The sequence below is a fragment of the Tribolium castaneum genome, chromosome 5, assembly GCF_031307605.1.
Source record: "Tribolium castaneum strain GA2 chromosome 5, icTriCast1.1, whole genome shotgun sequence".
NCBI classification, from domain to species: domain Eukaryota; kingdom Metazoa; phylum Arthropoda; class Insecta; order Coleoptera; family Tenebrionidae; genus Tribolium; species Tribolium castaneum.
In genome coordinates, this window is record NC_087398.1 from 7,915,613 (window position 1) to 7,931,691 (window position 16,079).

Sequence of the window (16,079 nt, forward strand, 5' to 3'; positions counted from 1 at the left end):
TTATTGCACTACAATTTTAAAATAAATTATAGTGCTAAAAAAACTGAGTTTAAATGTAGATTTAATGTACGATAGTGTAGTCCTACTGTTCCGACAGGAACTGTCACTGTCACGGTCTATAGTGTTCCATATGTTGTAATTGTTAAATTGTTAAAATATTTTTACAATGGAAAACGTGGAAGCTCTCAAAGCCAAAATTAGTGAACTAGAAAACAAAGTTAAGCTGCTGACCACGAAAAATGCCCGGGAGAAAATTGAAACCATGTCGTCTGAAGTGGTGGATTCAAACCCCTACAGGTATTTTCTCATCTTCTGTCCACTTTTGTTATCTTTTTAAATAATTATAGTCGTTTAATGGCCTTGAAACGCATGGGAATTGTAAACAACTACGAAAATATTAGAAACTTTTCTGTTGCCATTGTGGGGGTTGGGGGTGTGGGGAGTGTAACAGCGGAAATGTTGACTCGGTGCGGGATAGGAAGACTCATTTTATTCGATTACGATAAAGTAGAGTTAGCTAATATGAACCGACTGTTTTTCCAACCCCACCAGTCAGGTTTAAGCAAAGTTGAAGCTGCTGCCGAAACTCTGAAAAATATCAACCCTGATGTTGATATTCTAACGTACAATTATAACATCACGTCTATTGAGAACTTTGACAACTTTTCAAACATCCTTAGGTGAGAGAAAAATTAACTATGATTGTAAAAAAAAAATAATTTGAATTCGTAGGACTGGAAGTCTAACGAATGGCCCAGTTGACCTTGTCTTAAGTTGCGTCGATAACTTTGAGGCGAGATTTACAATAAACGCGGTGTGTAATGAATTCAACTTGACTTGGTTCGAGTCAGGCGTATCAGAAAACGCCGTCTCAGGCCACGTCCAATTTATAGTCCCTGGGGAGACTGCATGTTTCGCGGTTCGTTATCACAACTCCAAAAAAATCACAAAAAATAATAATTAACTTACAGTGTGCCCCTCCACTTGTCGTAGCTTCAAACATTGACGAGAAGACCCTAAAACGGGACGGTGTCTGTGCAGCAAGTCTTCCAACAACCATGGGCGTAATTGCAGGGTTTCTAGTGCAAAACGCGCTAAAATATCTCTTAAAATTCGGCAACGTATCCAATTATCTAGGGTACAGTGCTTTAACCGACTTTTTCCCTAACATGAATTTGAAACCTAATCCACACTGCGACGATTCCAATTGTCAGCTGAGACAAAGGGAATTCGCTGCTAAGCCTAAAGTCCAAGTTGTTGAAAATAAACAGGAGAGTGATACACCTGTTCACGAGGACAATGAGTGGGGTATTTCGCTCGTTGACGAAAGTGTTGAAAATGATAAAGGGGCGCAAAATGTTGCCTCGGGTGTTAGTCTAGCTTACGCGGTTCCTGATAAGGACATCGGGGACGTTGAGGTGTCTAAAAGTGACGATACGAGTTTAGAGGAGCTCATGGCGCAAATGAAAGCTATTTAATTTTTTTTATTGATATTAAATTATATAAACGCTCAGATTTTATGATTTTCTTCGTGCAATTATTGTTTACATTGCAATTTTTATTAATAATTATGTATGAAAAGTATTGTTTTATAAAATCAGCTCTTAAATATATTTGATTAATTTTTTACAGAAAATGGTTTCATTAATCGCTATAAGAAAGCAAGATAAATTCTTAACAATTCCTTTATTTTGCCATGCACACTTCTATTGTTTTCTTACAAAATCATTCAAATGGCATGTGCGTCCTATTTATAAATGAGTGTTTATCTATAGCGTTTGGTTTTGGCAGTGATTACGTGACGAAAGATAAACACTTAAAACTGCATCCCGCGTTTTCCTCCTTCTCTGTTCTTCTACTAACAAAAACGAAGACATCTAGAATATCTACAAACATTCTCTACTCTCTGATGAGGTTTCTCCCAGCCCTGCGTGGAAAATTATTTAAACCACTCGGCATACGTTAACATCTCTTCCTTCAAATGGGGTAAAATCACGGATGACTTGTTCACCATTGGTGGCAAAACCTTCAATGCAACCTTCGAAAGTATCGAGAAAAGTGCCGTTTGTCTCCTTCTTGATGGTCGTTTTTGTGGGAATGCCCCCAATGTAGAATAGCCCATCGGTGGACATTGTGCTGTTCTCCAACATTTTTTTATTCTTGCCGTTGTAAACAATTTTATTTTGGTCCAGTTTTATCAAAAAGGGCGCAAAACTGAGCTCGATGTTGTGCCACAAACCGTCTGAAATTTTATAAGACAAAGGCAAAGTAACCAAGTTGGTTCCAGTCCTGTTGTCAACCGAATATGCGATTTTCAAAAACCCGTTCTCAAGGCCCATACCAACGAACGAATTTTCCTGAAAATTGAAACAACAAAAATTGAATTAAACCCGTCAACTTTTACTTTTCTACTCCACAAGACAAGTCCATCCTTCTTGACCGTCGTAAAATTCAAATACAACGTCTTGACTTCAACTCCGGGAGTGTTTCTCTTTTTTTCGTTGTTTTTCTTAACTATGAGGTAACTCCGGCCGGTGAATTCCGGTGTCGTGACTTTAATTTGCCTTTCGCAGTAAACTCCCTCCCATCCTAGGTGACACGAACACTTGGGGCCGACACACACTCCAGTGGTTTTACATTTCGCGGTGTCACATTCCGAGACAGATTGGCATTTATTTCCGTAGAAAGCTGGGGGACAGGAGCAGTGCGGTTTCATGAATGAGTCCAGCCAGCAAGTGCCCCCATTTAAACAGGCGTCTTTCCCGCACGGGGTGCCGTCACAATCGTTGATGTTTCGGCCGCTTAATATGCTCATTTTGTTGAGCGGAATGTGCACCCCGTTTGCGGAAAAGGCGCGGATGCAGCCCTTGTAAGGGACGGGGAGTTTTGACACTGCGAGCAAGGGAAGGGTGGAAATGTCGGGGTGACCTCCTGAAAAAAAATTGGGCCAAAAATACTTTACTACATAATTATTTCAATAAATGGAAGCGTTATTGCGTAAACGCTTCTACAATTAGCAGAGGCAAAGTAATTTAATTTTTTCGGTTCATTGAGTCGTTTTTGTCTCAGTAGAAATTTACATTCACTAAAAATCAGGTTTCTATGTTACATTGTTTTAGAGGTAATTAAGTCAAGTGGGTCGTAATTTTACTAATTAGTTCTCAGGTTCTCACCTATAAATATGTTCTCTTTTGACATATTAATTCCATTTTCCGTACTCAAAACTGCAGAATTGATTATGTTATCAACCGACAAGTACGCCTTTTTCCCAAATATTCCCAACTGTATTTTATACCAAATGCCTTTGATCAGTATTTTCGTGCTTCTGATTGTCGTAGGTTCGTTCGGGGCAGCTTTATTTTTGTCTTTGGAAGGGAAAAATTACTACTAAATAAATGCAAAGATTGTTGTTACGTACATGAGAGTATTCTCAATTCTAAACTTCCACTAGACAAAGTTAATGAAATGAAACTGGATCCAGGTTTCTCTATAAAAAATAACAAGCCATTGTCGCCCAATGGGCGAATTTCCATCTCAATGTTAAAGTGATTTTCGCTGAATTCCGTTGGTGGGAGAGAAAGGAATGATCTCAAGCCGGTGAAATTGACGTCAGTAATGTCCTCATCTGCAAAATTTTAAACAAAAAAGTTTTTATTATAGAACTATCAACAACTATTTAAATACATAAATAACACTGGTCTGCAATGAAATTCTCTTAGATTTAAACGTGTTAAACCTATATCTGTTTTCAAATTTTTTGCGTATAGTAAATTTTTTTAATGATTTTTTTAATTTCTCACAGTTCAGTCTTTCTTATGTTTCGTTATTGCATTTACGCTACTTTAATTTATTTGAATCGTATGAGCATTAGCTGTTTCAAAACTATAAAAACGCCAACGCCGCATTTTTATTAAAAATTAGCTGTTATTAATTATTCATGCATTTAAAAAGAATAATTGCCAATAATTTATACTTTCAATGAGCGGTCTAATTATTAATAAATATTTTACAATTTTATCAATCTTATTTAACAAAATAATTCGGTAAAATGCGACGTTGGCGTTTTTATAGTTTTGAAACAGCTAATACGTAATAAGTACCATACAAAAACGGTTTCATTTGACAGGAAGATAGAAAAGCCAAGGAGTACGTTCCAGGAAATCATTCGAGAATTTTTTCTGCTTATAAACTCTGATAATATCAGACGTTATAAATATGTTATATATTATATTATATTACATATAATATAATTACATATAATATAATATATATTACATATAATTATATGCGACATGTCTTTAAAAAAATATTTTTTTGACTTTCACTTATATTTCTTTACCAAAAATTTTAACAAAAAGCGCAGTATCGATAAACATGAAGAAAATTTTAATCAAAAAATATATTACCTACACATATATGGAAGATGATACGAGAGATAGTCATAACCAATACTAACAAATTTTTGTTGGTTGAAACCTCATTGTAAAATGATCGCGTAAATGTGAAAAGAAAATACTAAAAAGAAAAATGCCCTTAGATGCAACTATGTAGTTACATTTTTTAATTATTTTTAGAATCATAAACGTCTGTTGTAAACTATTGTCACTATTATTAAATTTACAGTTACCGTTTTAAGTAAAATCATACCGTAAAAATATGTCATAAAAAGCTTTATGAGACCTGTGATACATTATATAGGGAGTTTCCAGTATTGTGGAAGGCAATAATTATAATTTCTAGTCGAATAACAAAATAAATTATTAGTCTAATGACTAATCAGCAAATACTTTTACTACTTTAAACATGTATTTTAAAGTAAAATCAAACCAAAACTACATTTATTCAAATGTACATAATTCAGTAATTAAGAAGAATTTATTCATTAATTCCGCCATTTGAAAAAAAAGAGGTTTTTTTAACTTGCTGACGGTGAGGAAGACCATTCAAATATTAGTTTAAATAAGTATAAATTAATAAAGTGCTTTAATCAAAGTGAATAAATCAAAAAAAATCCGGACTACAACGTACATAGTGGAGCAAAACTCCAGTCCACTGCATAAAAATAAGAATTTGTAGGTATTTTCGGTCAAAAACCAATTTTTAAAAATTTTTGACATAGCAAGTGAAAAATTATTAAAAAATTAGCAGTATGGGTTTGTAAACAATTTCATAAGTGATAAGGTTGCAGCATTAAATTGAATAATAGATTGCATTACGTTTGTAAAAATCACGCATAATAATAAAAAGAAGAAAAAATTTATTTTTTGCTTACCAGTGTAATTAAACTAATTTTTTTAACCACAAACCTTTCTCGCAAAATTTTCCCGACTTTCCAATCGGACAATCGCACTCATAGTCCGAAATAACTGGCACACAAGTGGCCCCAGCCTCGCATTTGTGATAATCCGAATCGCAGGGGTTTCTCCTAAAAGTGCACAAAGGGCCAAACCATCCATCCTGGCACAGACACATGAACGTGCTCGCATGGTGGAGACAAATTCCCCCATTCTGGCAACTTTGCTCGTAACATTCCGTCGTTCCACACTGTCCCACGCCTCTCCCTATTGTCTGCCTGGACCCTTGCAGGGGAATCACTAAATTCCCGGTGATCAGCTCCACGTCGAAAATACAACCTGAGAATCCCGTATGCAGGGGCAGATCATGCGGAAGAGTGGAGAAATTCAAAGAATCATGTCCCCCAAGATACAAAACCGGGGACACATCTAACTGGATTAAATTCCCCGGGGACCTCCCAGTCACATTCCCCAAATTCTCCACATCCAGCCAAGCCCGCCGTCCGGACCGCCCCACCCTGACTTGGTAGTTTTTCGCCCCTTCGTCGATGGGCTGCGGGGTGAAAATCCTCCGGGGTCCGGAGCCCAGATTCCACGTCAGCATGATGTAACCCTTGACGAAACTCACCGCCATGTGGTCGGAATAATAATTGTGGTGACCCTTCTGACCCATGAACATCAGCAGCGAAATTTGGTCCATCACAGTTGGGAGAAATCTGAACCTGATTTCCATATTCTCCGAAATTCCGCCGGGGATTGGGTAAGCGACATATGAGGACAATCCGCGAATTGTTGACGCAAAGTTCGGCTCAGTTATCTTCAAGTCTTAAAACATCTGTTTGATTTGAGTTAACAGAAAGTTGCGAGTACCGTTTTCGCAGAAGTGGCCGTGTTTGCCAAATGGACACAAACAGATGTAGCCACTGCCCGAAAATTGGATGCAAGTGCCGCCAAAGAGGCACGGGTTGGTGTCACAAACCGATTTCTCGCACATTTTGCCCAAAAACCTTCATGAAACATAATTAAAGATTTAGGCCGATTTCATAAATGCCGCATTAACTAATTGGACATAAAACGTTCGTTAATTTACTGAAAATTAAAAAAATTGCAGCATTAACTAACGGACCATTAGATGTAAATTATGTGTTTTGCTACTGCTTCATTTATAGAAATTTGTTAACTTTTTGTCAAAGCACTAAAAAGTTTGTCAAGGTGTGTGTAAAATTGTATTTAAACATATTAATGTAATTAATTAATGCAATTTTTTCAAATAGAAATTTGGAGCACATTAAAACCGAATTCAACAAAAACAAAGTCACAAAAATTACTTCAGAAAAAAATGCGGGATATTGAGAACATAAAAAATTGGAGTTTCTGGAATTGGTAATAAAAATTAAAAAACAAATTCAAATTTTTCAAGCATTTGCTTTTTTTTTCAAAAATATCTTCCTTCTGTAAATTATCCTCTTCATTAATCTTCTAACCCTTGTATTTTTTGCTGTTCTAAAACTTTGAAAAAATCTAACTTTTCTCATAGTATTGTATTTTTTCGTCTTCGCAAGCAACCACACATTTTCACTATCAGTGGCGTATCACCTTATTTTAGCGCTCCAAGCCTTAAGAAAGTTTCATCCCGGTCGCTGATTATTATTTTCTGTATGGGGTGAGTGTTAAAAGTATATTTCACATTTTAAAAACTAATCGAATTCAGTGTTTGCTTAATACGTTTTTTTTATCTATGTGAATTTTACCAGAACTTTTATCCCTTCCTTTTAAAAAAAATTATAATTAATTTTAATATATTAATATTAAGAATAATATCAAACTTAAAAATTTTAAAATACTAATTCTTCGAAATTGTATGACTTCTAGTGTTATTCTCAATGCTTAAATGATGTTTTCTTAAAATTAATAAATAAATTAATTAATAAAAATTAATACAATTATTAAAATTTTTCTTTTATCAATTATTTTTTGGGGCTAGCGACATTTTCTTATGAAACTTGATGGCATAACAACATTTATCTAAGCAATGCTTATTCTCATAATAAATTTAGTTTTAAGCAACTGTAGAAAAATTCTGAAATAATTTTCAGGCATAGAAGAAAATAGGGTACCTAATACTTAATAGAAAACGATGAATTTTGTGGAATTATCAGTTTTAGAGCTATCTTAAAAATATACTTTAAGTAGACTTATCTTGCAGATTTCATAAAAAAAATTAGGTATTAGTGTTTAATATGTTTATCATTCGATGTTTTTCTTTTATTTAATTGTTTTATTTTATTTAATTTTATTTAATTGTGTCGTCTAACAAACGCCTATTTATTAGATATTATTTATAGTAATTACTATTTATAGTAATAATACACATAATTAAAAAATAAAAAAATAGAGATTACTTAGATGCTTATTAAAATAGAGACGCTTATTACTGGTTCAAGATTTTTTCCGGCTTTCTTGTTAACAAATGCGACGTTAATAATTTTGTTCAAACTGAGAGCACTAAGCACTTCATTTTTGATGCACATTATTTCTATATCGCGTTAATTTAACATCGGATAATGTCGATCTACAGTAGTCTTTTACTGTTTTCAATGCTGAAAAGGATCTTACAACTTTATAATTAGTCACCGCTTTTTAAGCGAAGATTTTCACCAAATTACAAAATTCGTAAACACTTTTAATAAAAATTTAAAAAATAATTATTTTAATTTTTTTAAAAAAATTAAAAAATAATTTCTCCCGTGGCTATAACTAGCAAGCAGCTCAAAAATCCGAATTCCTTATTAATGTTTAAATAAAATAATGACCATGAATTTATTTTGATCCGACCAATACACGATTTTATTATTTTTTTAAAGAAAAAAATCCTTTCCTAAAATTTTGCGTTCTTTGATGTTTTCTAATTAGGCTTCTACTGTAATACGCATTTAAATGAGGAATTAAATTTGATTATGAAATCGGGCCTAAATATTGGTACTTACCCATTTTTGCAATGACACGTCCATTTTTCCCCGTGTGAGTAACAAGTAGCTCCGTTACTGCAAGGGTTAGACAAACAGGCCAAAGAAGAGCATTCTGTCACACCATAACCGTCTTCCGCGTCATTGAAAATGTCTAAAAATTTTTGCGAAATCTACGAAACGAATGGTTTCAACAGCAGTTTTATTCCCAAAATAAAATACCTTAAGCCTGAGCATACACCCGACAAAACCACTCTCTGGTAAGTTAATATTTGCAATTTCCTCCGGAACACCACCTAAATACAACCAACCGGAAGGCTTGGAAAAGCGTCTTTTGAGTGCTAGCTGGTCCCCAGTCATTGAAAGAGAATCATTGACTTTGATTGAAGCATCGCATCGCTTCAGGTCTTTGCTAAACTCCAATCTACAATTCAATTATCGATGATCTAGTGAAAACACTTGGCTCAACTCACTTTGCTTTGATTTTCATAAGATCACCATTATTCACGGGCACTTTGAGTTCGCTAAGTAACATAGTTTGGTACCCACACGAAAATTTAAATTTCAAATGACCATTTTCGATGTATAGTACCATATAAGTCGAGTCCGTATTAGAATAGAACAGCAAACCTTTCGAAGACAGTGTTTTTGCATCTAATTCTATTGAAATGTTCGTACTGTCGGGAAGTCGGTGTTTGAGGTACGACTGGCCGGTGAAAGCCGCCTTTTGCACGCCCATTTTAAGCTCGCAAAAGTCGCCTTCGGTGTGAAAAGGACACAAACACTAAAATAGTTTGGTTACACAAGAATTAGTTTTTGCAAAATTTACTTGATATCCTAACTCGGATTTGTAAACACATGTCCCGCCATTCTGGCAGTGGGTTTTCGTACAGTCGAAGGGAACAACGGTGGTGTCAGTCAATAGTTTTGTTGTTGTTTCGGTGAAAAAGGCCGTGAGAGCAGTTGTTGTCTCCGGTTTTTTGGTAAAAAAGGAGGTTGTTGTTTCGTCGGGAAGAGAAAAGTTTGATTCTTGTTTGGGGGTGGAAGTCATGGGGAGGAAAGTGGTAACGGGAGGAAAAGAGGAAGTTTCAGTTGACAACATTGTGGTAATAATTTTACCCGTAGTGGTAGTAAATACAGGTTCTGTATAAATTTCGGTTGTGGTTACGGTACTGTAAGTGGTTTCGGTTGTTGGTTCAGTTTCGGTGGTAACCACACTCATTTCTGTTACTTTTGGTGTTGTTGAGTAGACGAGGATTGTCTCAGTTAACTCAGTGGTACTTTGGGTTTGTGTGTATGTTGTTGTTGGCGGTACAACTTCAGTGGTAGTCCAAGCAATAGTCGTTGAAAATGGTTGGACAGTAGTAGTGTTTGGCACTTCTGTTTCTGTGGTTGTTGGGTGAAAAATGGTTGAAGTCCTAATGGGTGGAACGGTTTGTGGACTTGTGTAAGTGCAGTCCAAACCACCGTTGTCTAAAATAAGGCACTCACACTGAACACCTGTGAGGTTTGGCGGGCACGAACAAGTGGAGTTGTCTATTCCGTCAACACAAGTACCACCATTCATGCATCTTAAATTTTGGTGATTATTTTATGAAATAGTTTTATTCGGTCATACTTGGGCCCCAGTTGGCATTCGTCGTATTGAAACTGACACAAATCGCCGTGAAAATCCGGAACACAGTAACAGACTGGTTGCCGATCTTCCTTGAGGCAAAGAGCGCCGTTTGCGCAAGGATTGACGTCGCAAATTTTCACGGTGTCTTCACAGTTCCGTCCCGAGAAACCTAATCAGACTATTACTTCTAAAATTACGTTATTGCCTTGGAACGTACCAAAGAGGCAAGCGCACGAATAATCGGCCATCAGGTCGACACAAACAGCCCCATTTTGGCACGGCGCCGACATACACTCGTCCACTTCACCCTCACAGAGAAGTCCTTCCCACCCTGTAACCCCCAATTTTTTGTGTGCTCCCAAATTATGTACTAATACCTGGCTGACATTTACAAGAAAAGGAATCTCCAGGTCCCTCCACACAAATCCCCCCATTCGCACACCTCGTTTCGTTGGTGGCGTTACAAACGGCCACATCCACCTCGCAATGAACCCCTGAATACCCGGGCAAGCAACTGCAAAAGTACCCGTTGGCGGCATCAAGACACGTGCCATTGTTCAAACAGGGGTTGCTTTCGCACTCGTTGAAATCTTCCTCGCATAATTCGCCTAATTGCAAACGTTTAGTAAAGATAAGGGTTTGTGACTGTGCTTTTGTACCGACAAATCCCGGCGGACAGCTACAGTTAAACGAGGCAACTCCGTCAATGCAAATGCCCCCGTTTTTGCAAGGCGATGACCAACACTCGTTCCAGTTTTTCTGGCACTGGATTCCCGTGTAGCCATCTATGCAGTAGCAGAAGTAAGTCGAATTCAGGTCGTCCAAGCAGACGCCGTGCACGCAGGGGTTGCTGAGGCAGGCCAGGCCGGCTGAAGACTCCAGGGGGAGAAGGAAAAAGGGGGCTAGGAGGAGGAATAGGCTTCTCCCGGCGCTACCGACTGACGGCATACTGCATTATTGGCCGAAGGGCTAAAAACTATAAGTGAGTTTTGACAAATTCGTAACGGTCGGGGTTGTCCTGGTTTTATTTATGGCTTGGTACGTGTTTCCCATTGATTATTCAGTAATTATTATTCAGTGGGAATTGCAGAGATTTCTGCAATTAGTAGGTACATACTACGAGAGCAAATACGTACGTAAAGTATAACTAATTTGTGGAACGGACGTTCCACAAGAAGAACATAAAAACGTAAAATGAATAACTGGATACGTTGTTTCAAGTTTAATAAAAAGATTGGAAAATTAAATTTGTAATATGTAACTATAAGAATATGATTAGACGTCATTAAAGTTTTAATTAAAAATTTTAATAAATCATAACTAGACAAAGTTTTCGACAAAAATACTTGATCCGAGTAATTCGAATTTTCCGGACGATTTTACATAAAGTTTTGTTCGCTTTGGATGCTTAGGGTTAGCTCCGAGTGCTACTAAAAGGAAGTTTTAATTTTTTTTTACATGTCAGTAAATGTGAAAAGATTTTTATTTTTGTCTACCATAAGGAGCAATTTCTCTTAGAAAAGTGGCTGTTTTACGATCGTGGTTCGTCCTCAAAAGTCACTTTCTAAAGTAATAAAATCTTCAAGTCTTGCTTTTGAAAAATAAGCAAACTGATCGCAAGAACTTATTGATTTCTACGACTCAATATTGATATATGAACAAGGTTTTAAATAAAAAGTAGTCTATATTGAGATATCTTTTAATGACGTTACAAAGGTATAATTTACCTTTTCTTTAGATTAAAGAAGTCTAATACAAGTCTTTCTTCCACCACTCAATTGTGTTAAAGTCTAAGAAATAAGCACTATTTTATGCTAATCAAAATTAAACTCTTATTCCTATTTTTATTAGTAACATATTCACGGAATTTCTTTAAAAAAATCGTAAATAATAGCAAATGTCATCAAGAAGTTTTTTTTCTGGTCGAACTGTGAGAAAGATTTGATTGCAGATAAAAAAAATATGTATATGAACATTTTGTGGACAGTTCTTTAATAAAAATAACTTATAATTCTTAGGGCCGGTTTATAAAAAGCTTTGTTAAAATTTAATTCGTTTTTAAAAGTTAACAACGCGAATGGACCACTCACATTTGTTCAATTTCGTCACGTGGTCAGTTAATCACGCATTTAATTGCGAATTAAATTAATGACGCTTCTATAAACCGGTCCTAAGAGCCGGTTTAGAAAAAGCGAAATTAAGATTTAATTCAAAATTAAACTAATTCGGATTAAGTTGTCATTTAGATTGCATTGACATATGCTAAGTTAATATCGAATTAAAATTTGATTGTAACAAATTAAAATGTTCTAAGGGCCGGTTTATAAAAAGCTTTGTTAAAAGTTAATTCGTAGCCAAAAGTTAACAACGCGAATGGACCAATCAAATTTGTTCAATTTGGTCATGTGATCAGTTAATCACGCATTTAATTGCAGATTAACTTAATGACTCGGAGTTTTAACTCGGATAATTGTAGATATTAATTTATTAAAAAAAATCTTGATAACTTTGTAATAATTGCAAACTTCATTCATAAGGTGACTGGAAAACCTTTTTGTGCTATTATTGCTCATAGAAAATCACTTTTCGAAATTTTTGTGACCCAGTTTCACCTAGGATTTTCCTAAGAAAGGGTCAAATAAATTCATCTTCATTATTCATGTTCACAATACTGAGTAAATTGCTGGTGAAATTCGTAATCACAGTTGATTATCTGCACAATTAGTGCGCTCTAGAATTTTACTATATGCACATTTTGTTGCTAAAACAATAGATTAGGACATTTCACACATTTCTAAAGACTTCTGGCAAGACAAAAGGTTTTAGGTCGGATATCCGTAGATCTGACCCCTAGAGAGACGCATTTTAACAATATTGAGTGAAACAATAAAAGGAAGTTTCTCTTTCGAAAAATTAATAGGAATTCATGTTTACGGTCACGTAATTAAAATTTGTATTCAAAATTAATTCTAATTACGCCGCCAATTTTTTAATGAAGAGAGTTAAAACAATAAGGTTCTGACGTACGAGTAGTTTCACTATCTCATATACCACATCTGTGGATTTGGAAATTTACATTATTTTAATTTTTAATTATTGTGCAATTTCTTCGCGCAACTTCTGATGTATGTTATTCGTTTATTTAGTATTTGGTTATCTAATCACGGAAAAGTAATTGTTCTTAAATCAACGATCAATTTCTCGCACGCAAATTGAGCCAATAATGCGGGTTTGATAAAATATTTAATTAGTTCAGAAAGCCAACAAACACGAACATTGTTTGCATAAAATGTGCAATTTCTAGTTCATTTGCTACAGACAAAATTTTTAATTTACGAGTACAATGGGGGTATTTTTCATATATTCATGAAAATTGGGGAATACTGAATTAACTTTTCGAAGATACCTTTTTAGATTAAGTCGATCTATAAGGGAACTATGGGAACTAAATAAGTTAATTAGTTATTGGCTGCCTATACATGCACCTGCTACCTATTTTTTCCTTAAAAGAACTATTTTCTAATTCGGTCTTTTCGAATTCGTAATTTAATTTCTTTCTTTTATTGAAAAATCTGGCAGTGGATCAAAATTGGAATGGCATAATATTTTTCCAGGCTTTGAAGGAATACCACTAACACAGTGTGCTCTAACTATCGATTAGTTTTCCCGTATTGGCACAGAAGCAACACATTTCCATTTACAAAACCGGGAAAATACATGCTACACATTAAGAAAAATGTATCAACAACCGTTTAAAGGCATTCTACTTACAGTCAGAGTAATTGAACGTTTCCGTTATAATTAACCACCACCTGCTTCACTTTTCCGGAAATAAAAATTTCGTATGCGCGCCGGAAGAGTGATACACTTCCACACCACATACGGTTGCTATAGCAACATATAAACAACAATGGTGAGTCAAGAAACGGCAGGTACGCAAAGGTAAAAGTTTTATGACCGCACGGCCTACTACGAGAACGGTGTCGGCGATTCCGTATTGTGTTCAGTTGTTTACTGTTCCTTGTGCGAGTAGGAGGCTGTGATCTCATATTTGTTCACCTCTATTTTCGCATCAAAAATTATGATAATTTAAAAGAAAAATGATAGTAAAATGGAGTCGGCTTTGTGAAGGTCTCGCAACGAATTTTGCGAAAATTGTCAAGGTAATACCTAGTTGCTAGAGCGAAATTATTGCTTAACAATCCTGGGTATTTATAATTTCCTGCTTTATTTTTATTGAGCTTATATGGCGCGATTTATAACACGACAAACGTGTAGTTATCTGTGATATTTTATAATTGAAATGTAGACTCTGGCACATGGTGCAGGTGTTCTAACGATACGGAAAGGTAAACATGATCAACGTAATAATTAATTGACCAAACAGTAAAAAACGCGACGCTCTATTATTAATTTTAAAGGTAATAGGGTACACGTATTATTTGAATGTTTAAGCAAGCTGTTCCCTCTAAACCCCACATTAGAATTATTGAAAATTTTGATATTTACTCGTTTTTCCTATGATATCGAATTTAATTTATTGTCAAATTGCAAGTTTTTATTTGTTTTGTACATCATAAGACATTATTTGTTGATTGTTTTCGAAAGGTATTTGTTTAATGTTGCTAAATAAATTCAAAAAAGTCAAAAAAATATAATTTTAAGTGCCAAAAACTTAACTTAAAAATTTTATTTTGAAGAACTATATCTGGTGGAAAAGGGCTCAAACAATTTTTTGTCATTCGAACTTTTCATTCAGTTTGATGTCCTTTATTAGCATCCGAGAGTCTGTCGGGTACTTTTAAATCACCCTGGATTTAGGGTTTTTTAAAAATTTTTGAATTTGCACCTTTTATTTCAAAAATCGATTATTCTGCCCTTTTTAAATTGTATTTGGAGAAGAGAAGGGCTATATCTTTCCTCCAGTGTGTTCAAAATTGGTAAAAAGTTTACAAATTTCGAAAACAACTAGTGTAAAAATATTTAATTTTACTGCTACATCACCTAAATCGATTTTTTAATTAATTTTGAAGTTTATCTTTCATTTTTTTTCTGTATTATTTTTTTGTGACGAAAATTCAAAAATTACAACACAAAAACCAAGCTCGGAAAATAAAATCGTTTGAAATGAAGCGTGGTTTCATTGTATTCCCCGGTGTGTTAATTTTCGACACAAATAGATATTACCAATGTGTTAGGTAACGATTTCATAGCTCATTACATTGTTGCAGAGGTGATTCGCAATGAAAGTAATGGATCCGGGTATTGTGTGTTTCCAGCACTGTGGTCCAAAAATTTTCTGTTTCTTGTTGCCGGAAACGTGCCCAGTATGCGGAGCCGATCTTTCGCAAACAAACTTTTCTCTCTTGCCCTTCAGGTACGTGCTTTTATTTTTTTGAATAAATCCAGGTTATCCGTTGATTATTAACTGTTAATTTATTAATTTATTTGCAGAGTTCCGTACCCGTTCATTCGAGCATCACAGTATCCTTGTTCTGTAATTATAAAACCAACATCCGGTGATTTTTTAAAGTAATTGCTCGTTTTATACAATTATAATTTATTACGACCCATTCCTTTCTAGTGATTATTACAATTCGATGGATTTGCACATCGGCGTTACGACCTCGACGGGGACCATCGTAGAATTCGACAAAAACGGCCTTAGGAGGCACCGGAGCGAGCAGTGGAACCAGTGCTTGCTCCTGGACCAAGTCCCAAGTTCCTGGACGGAACATTGGGACAACACTTTGTTCCAAGTTTGTAAACAGAAATGCTGGTCGTCCAAAGCCTACAGTGAAAATAGACATAATTGCTACACGTTTGTGCTCACATTTTTAATGAATTTGAATTATGGAAATTTGAGCAAAGCGGCGAGCAATAAGACGGCTTTTTGTGAAAAATTTATTGTGCCGCGAACAACTTCCGCGGGGAAGTACATTTCGCTTTATAGAAAACTAAAAGAGAGTGACTTTTACGTGCATAGAACGCCACATGGGGCGAAGGGTGCTAAATAATTGTAAAAGCATTATTTACGTTAGTATATTATTTAATACGGATACAATTTTCCTAGTTTGTTGTATTTTGTTATAATATAATAATAAATTATAAACATCACTTCCTTGTAGTTTTATTCTAATTTTAGATAATTAGTCGGGGGGTTTTACGGTATTTAATTTTCAGTGATACCAACACAGATTT

At 35.2% G+C, this 16,079-nt stretch overlaps 3 protein-coding genes across 7 annotated transcripts; 2 read left to right on the forward strand and 1 right to left on the reverse strand.

Annotated features, from left to right (window-relative positions):
- Positions 1–157: 157 nt before the first annotated feature.
- On the forward strand, positions 158–15,995 carry LOC662032 (uncharacterized protein). 3 transcript variants are annotated; one of them, XM_008202279.3, is made up of 4 exons: positions 158–297; positions 15,110–15,255; positions 15,333–15,410; positions 15,463–15,995. In XM_008202279.3, the coding sequence occupies exons 2-4, from the start codon at positions 15,122–15,124 to the stop codon at positions 15,893–15,895; spliced, it is 645 nt and encodes a 214-aa protein (XP_008200501.1). In that variant the 5' UTR covers positions 158–297; positions 15,110–15,121; the 3' UTR covers positions 15,896–15,995. The 3 variants fall into 3 exon arrangements, with proteins under 3 accessions (XP_008200501.1, XP_973250.1, XP_015835343.1); XM_968157.4 differs by lacking the exon at positions 158–297 and adding an exon at positions 13,827–14,041; XM_015979857.2 differs by lacking the exon at positions 158–297 and adding an exon at positions 14,099–14,227.
- On the forward strand, positions 163–1,636 carry Uba5 (Ubiquitin-like activating enzyme 5). Its single transcript, XM_968222.4, has 4 exons — positions 163–297; positions 348–680; positions 733–919; positions 972–1,636. Exons 1-4 carry the CDS (start codon positions 167–169, stop codon positions 1,476–1,478), a joined length of 1,158 nt encoding a protein of 385 aa, XP_973315.1. The 5' UTR covers positions 163–166; the 3' UTR covers positions 1,479–1,636.
- eys (eyes shut) lies at positions 1,670–13,831 on the reverse strand. 3 transcript variants are annotated; one of them, XM_064356892.1, is made up of 15 exons: positions 13,650–13,831; positions 10,538–10,847; positions 10,256–10,486; positions 10,096–10,209; positions 9,879–10,047; positions 9,090–9,831; positions 8,734–9,044; positions 8,483–8,684; positions 8,282–8,433; positions 6,165–6,301; positions 5,307–6,119; positions 3,419–3,625; positions 3,174–3,365; positions 2,405–2,931; positions 1,670–2,357 (listed from the first exon to the last, which is right to left on the reverse strand). In XM_064356892.1, the coding sequence occupies exons 2-15, from the start codon at positions 10,824–10,826 to the stop codon at positions 1,944–1,946; spliced, it is 4,500 nt and encodes a 1,499-aa protein (XP_064212962.1). In that variant the 5' UTR covers positions 10,827–10,847; positions 13,650–13,831; the 3' UTR covers positions 1,670–1,943. The 3 variants fall into 3 exon arrangements, with proteins under 3 accessions (XP_064212962.1, XP_008200500.1, XP_064212963.1); XM_008202278.3 differs by having other exon boundaries at positions 10,538–10,854; XM_064356893.1 differs by lacking the exon at positions 13,650–13,831 and having other exon boundaries at positions 10,538–11,518.
- Positions 15,996–16,079: the final 84 nt, after the last annotated feature.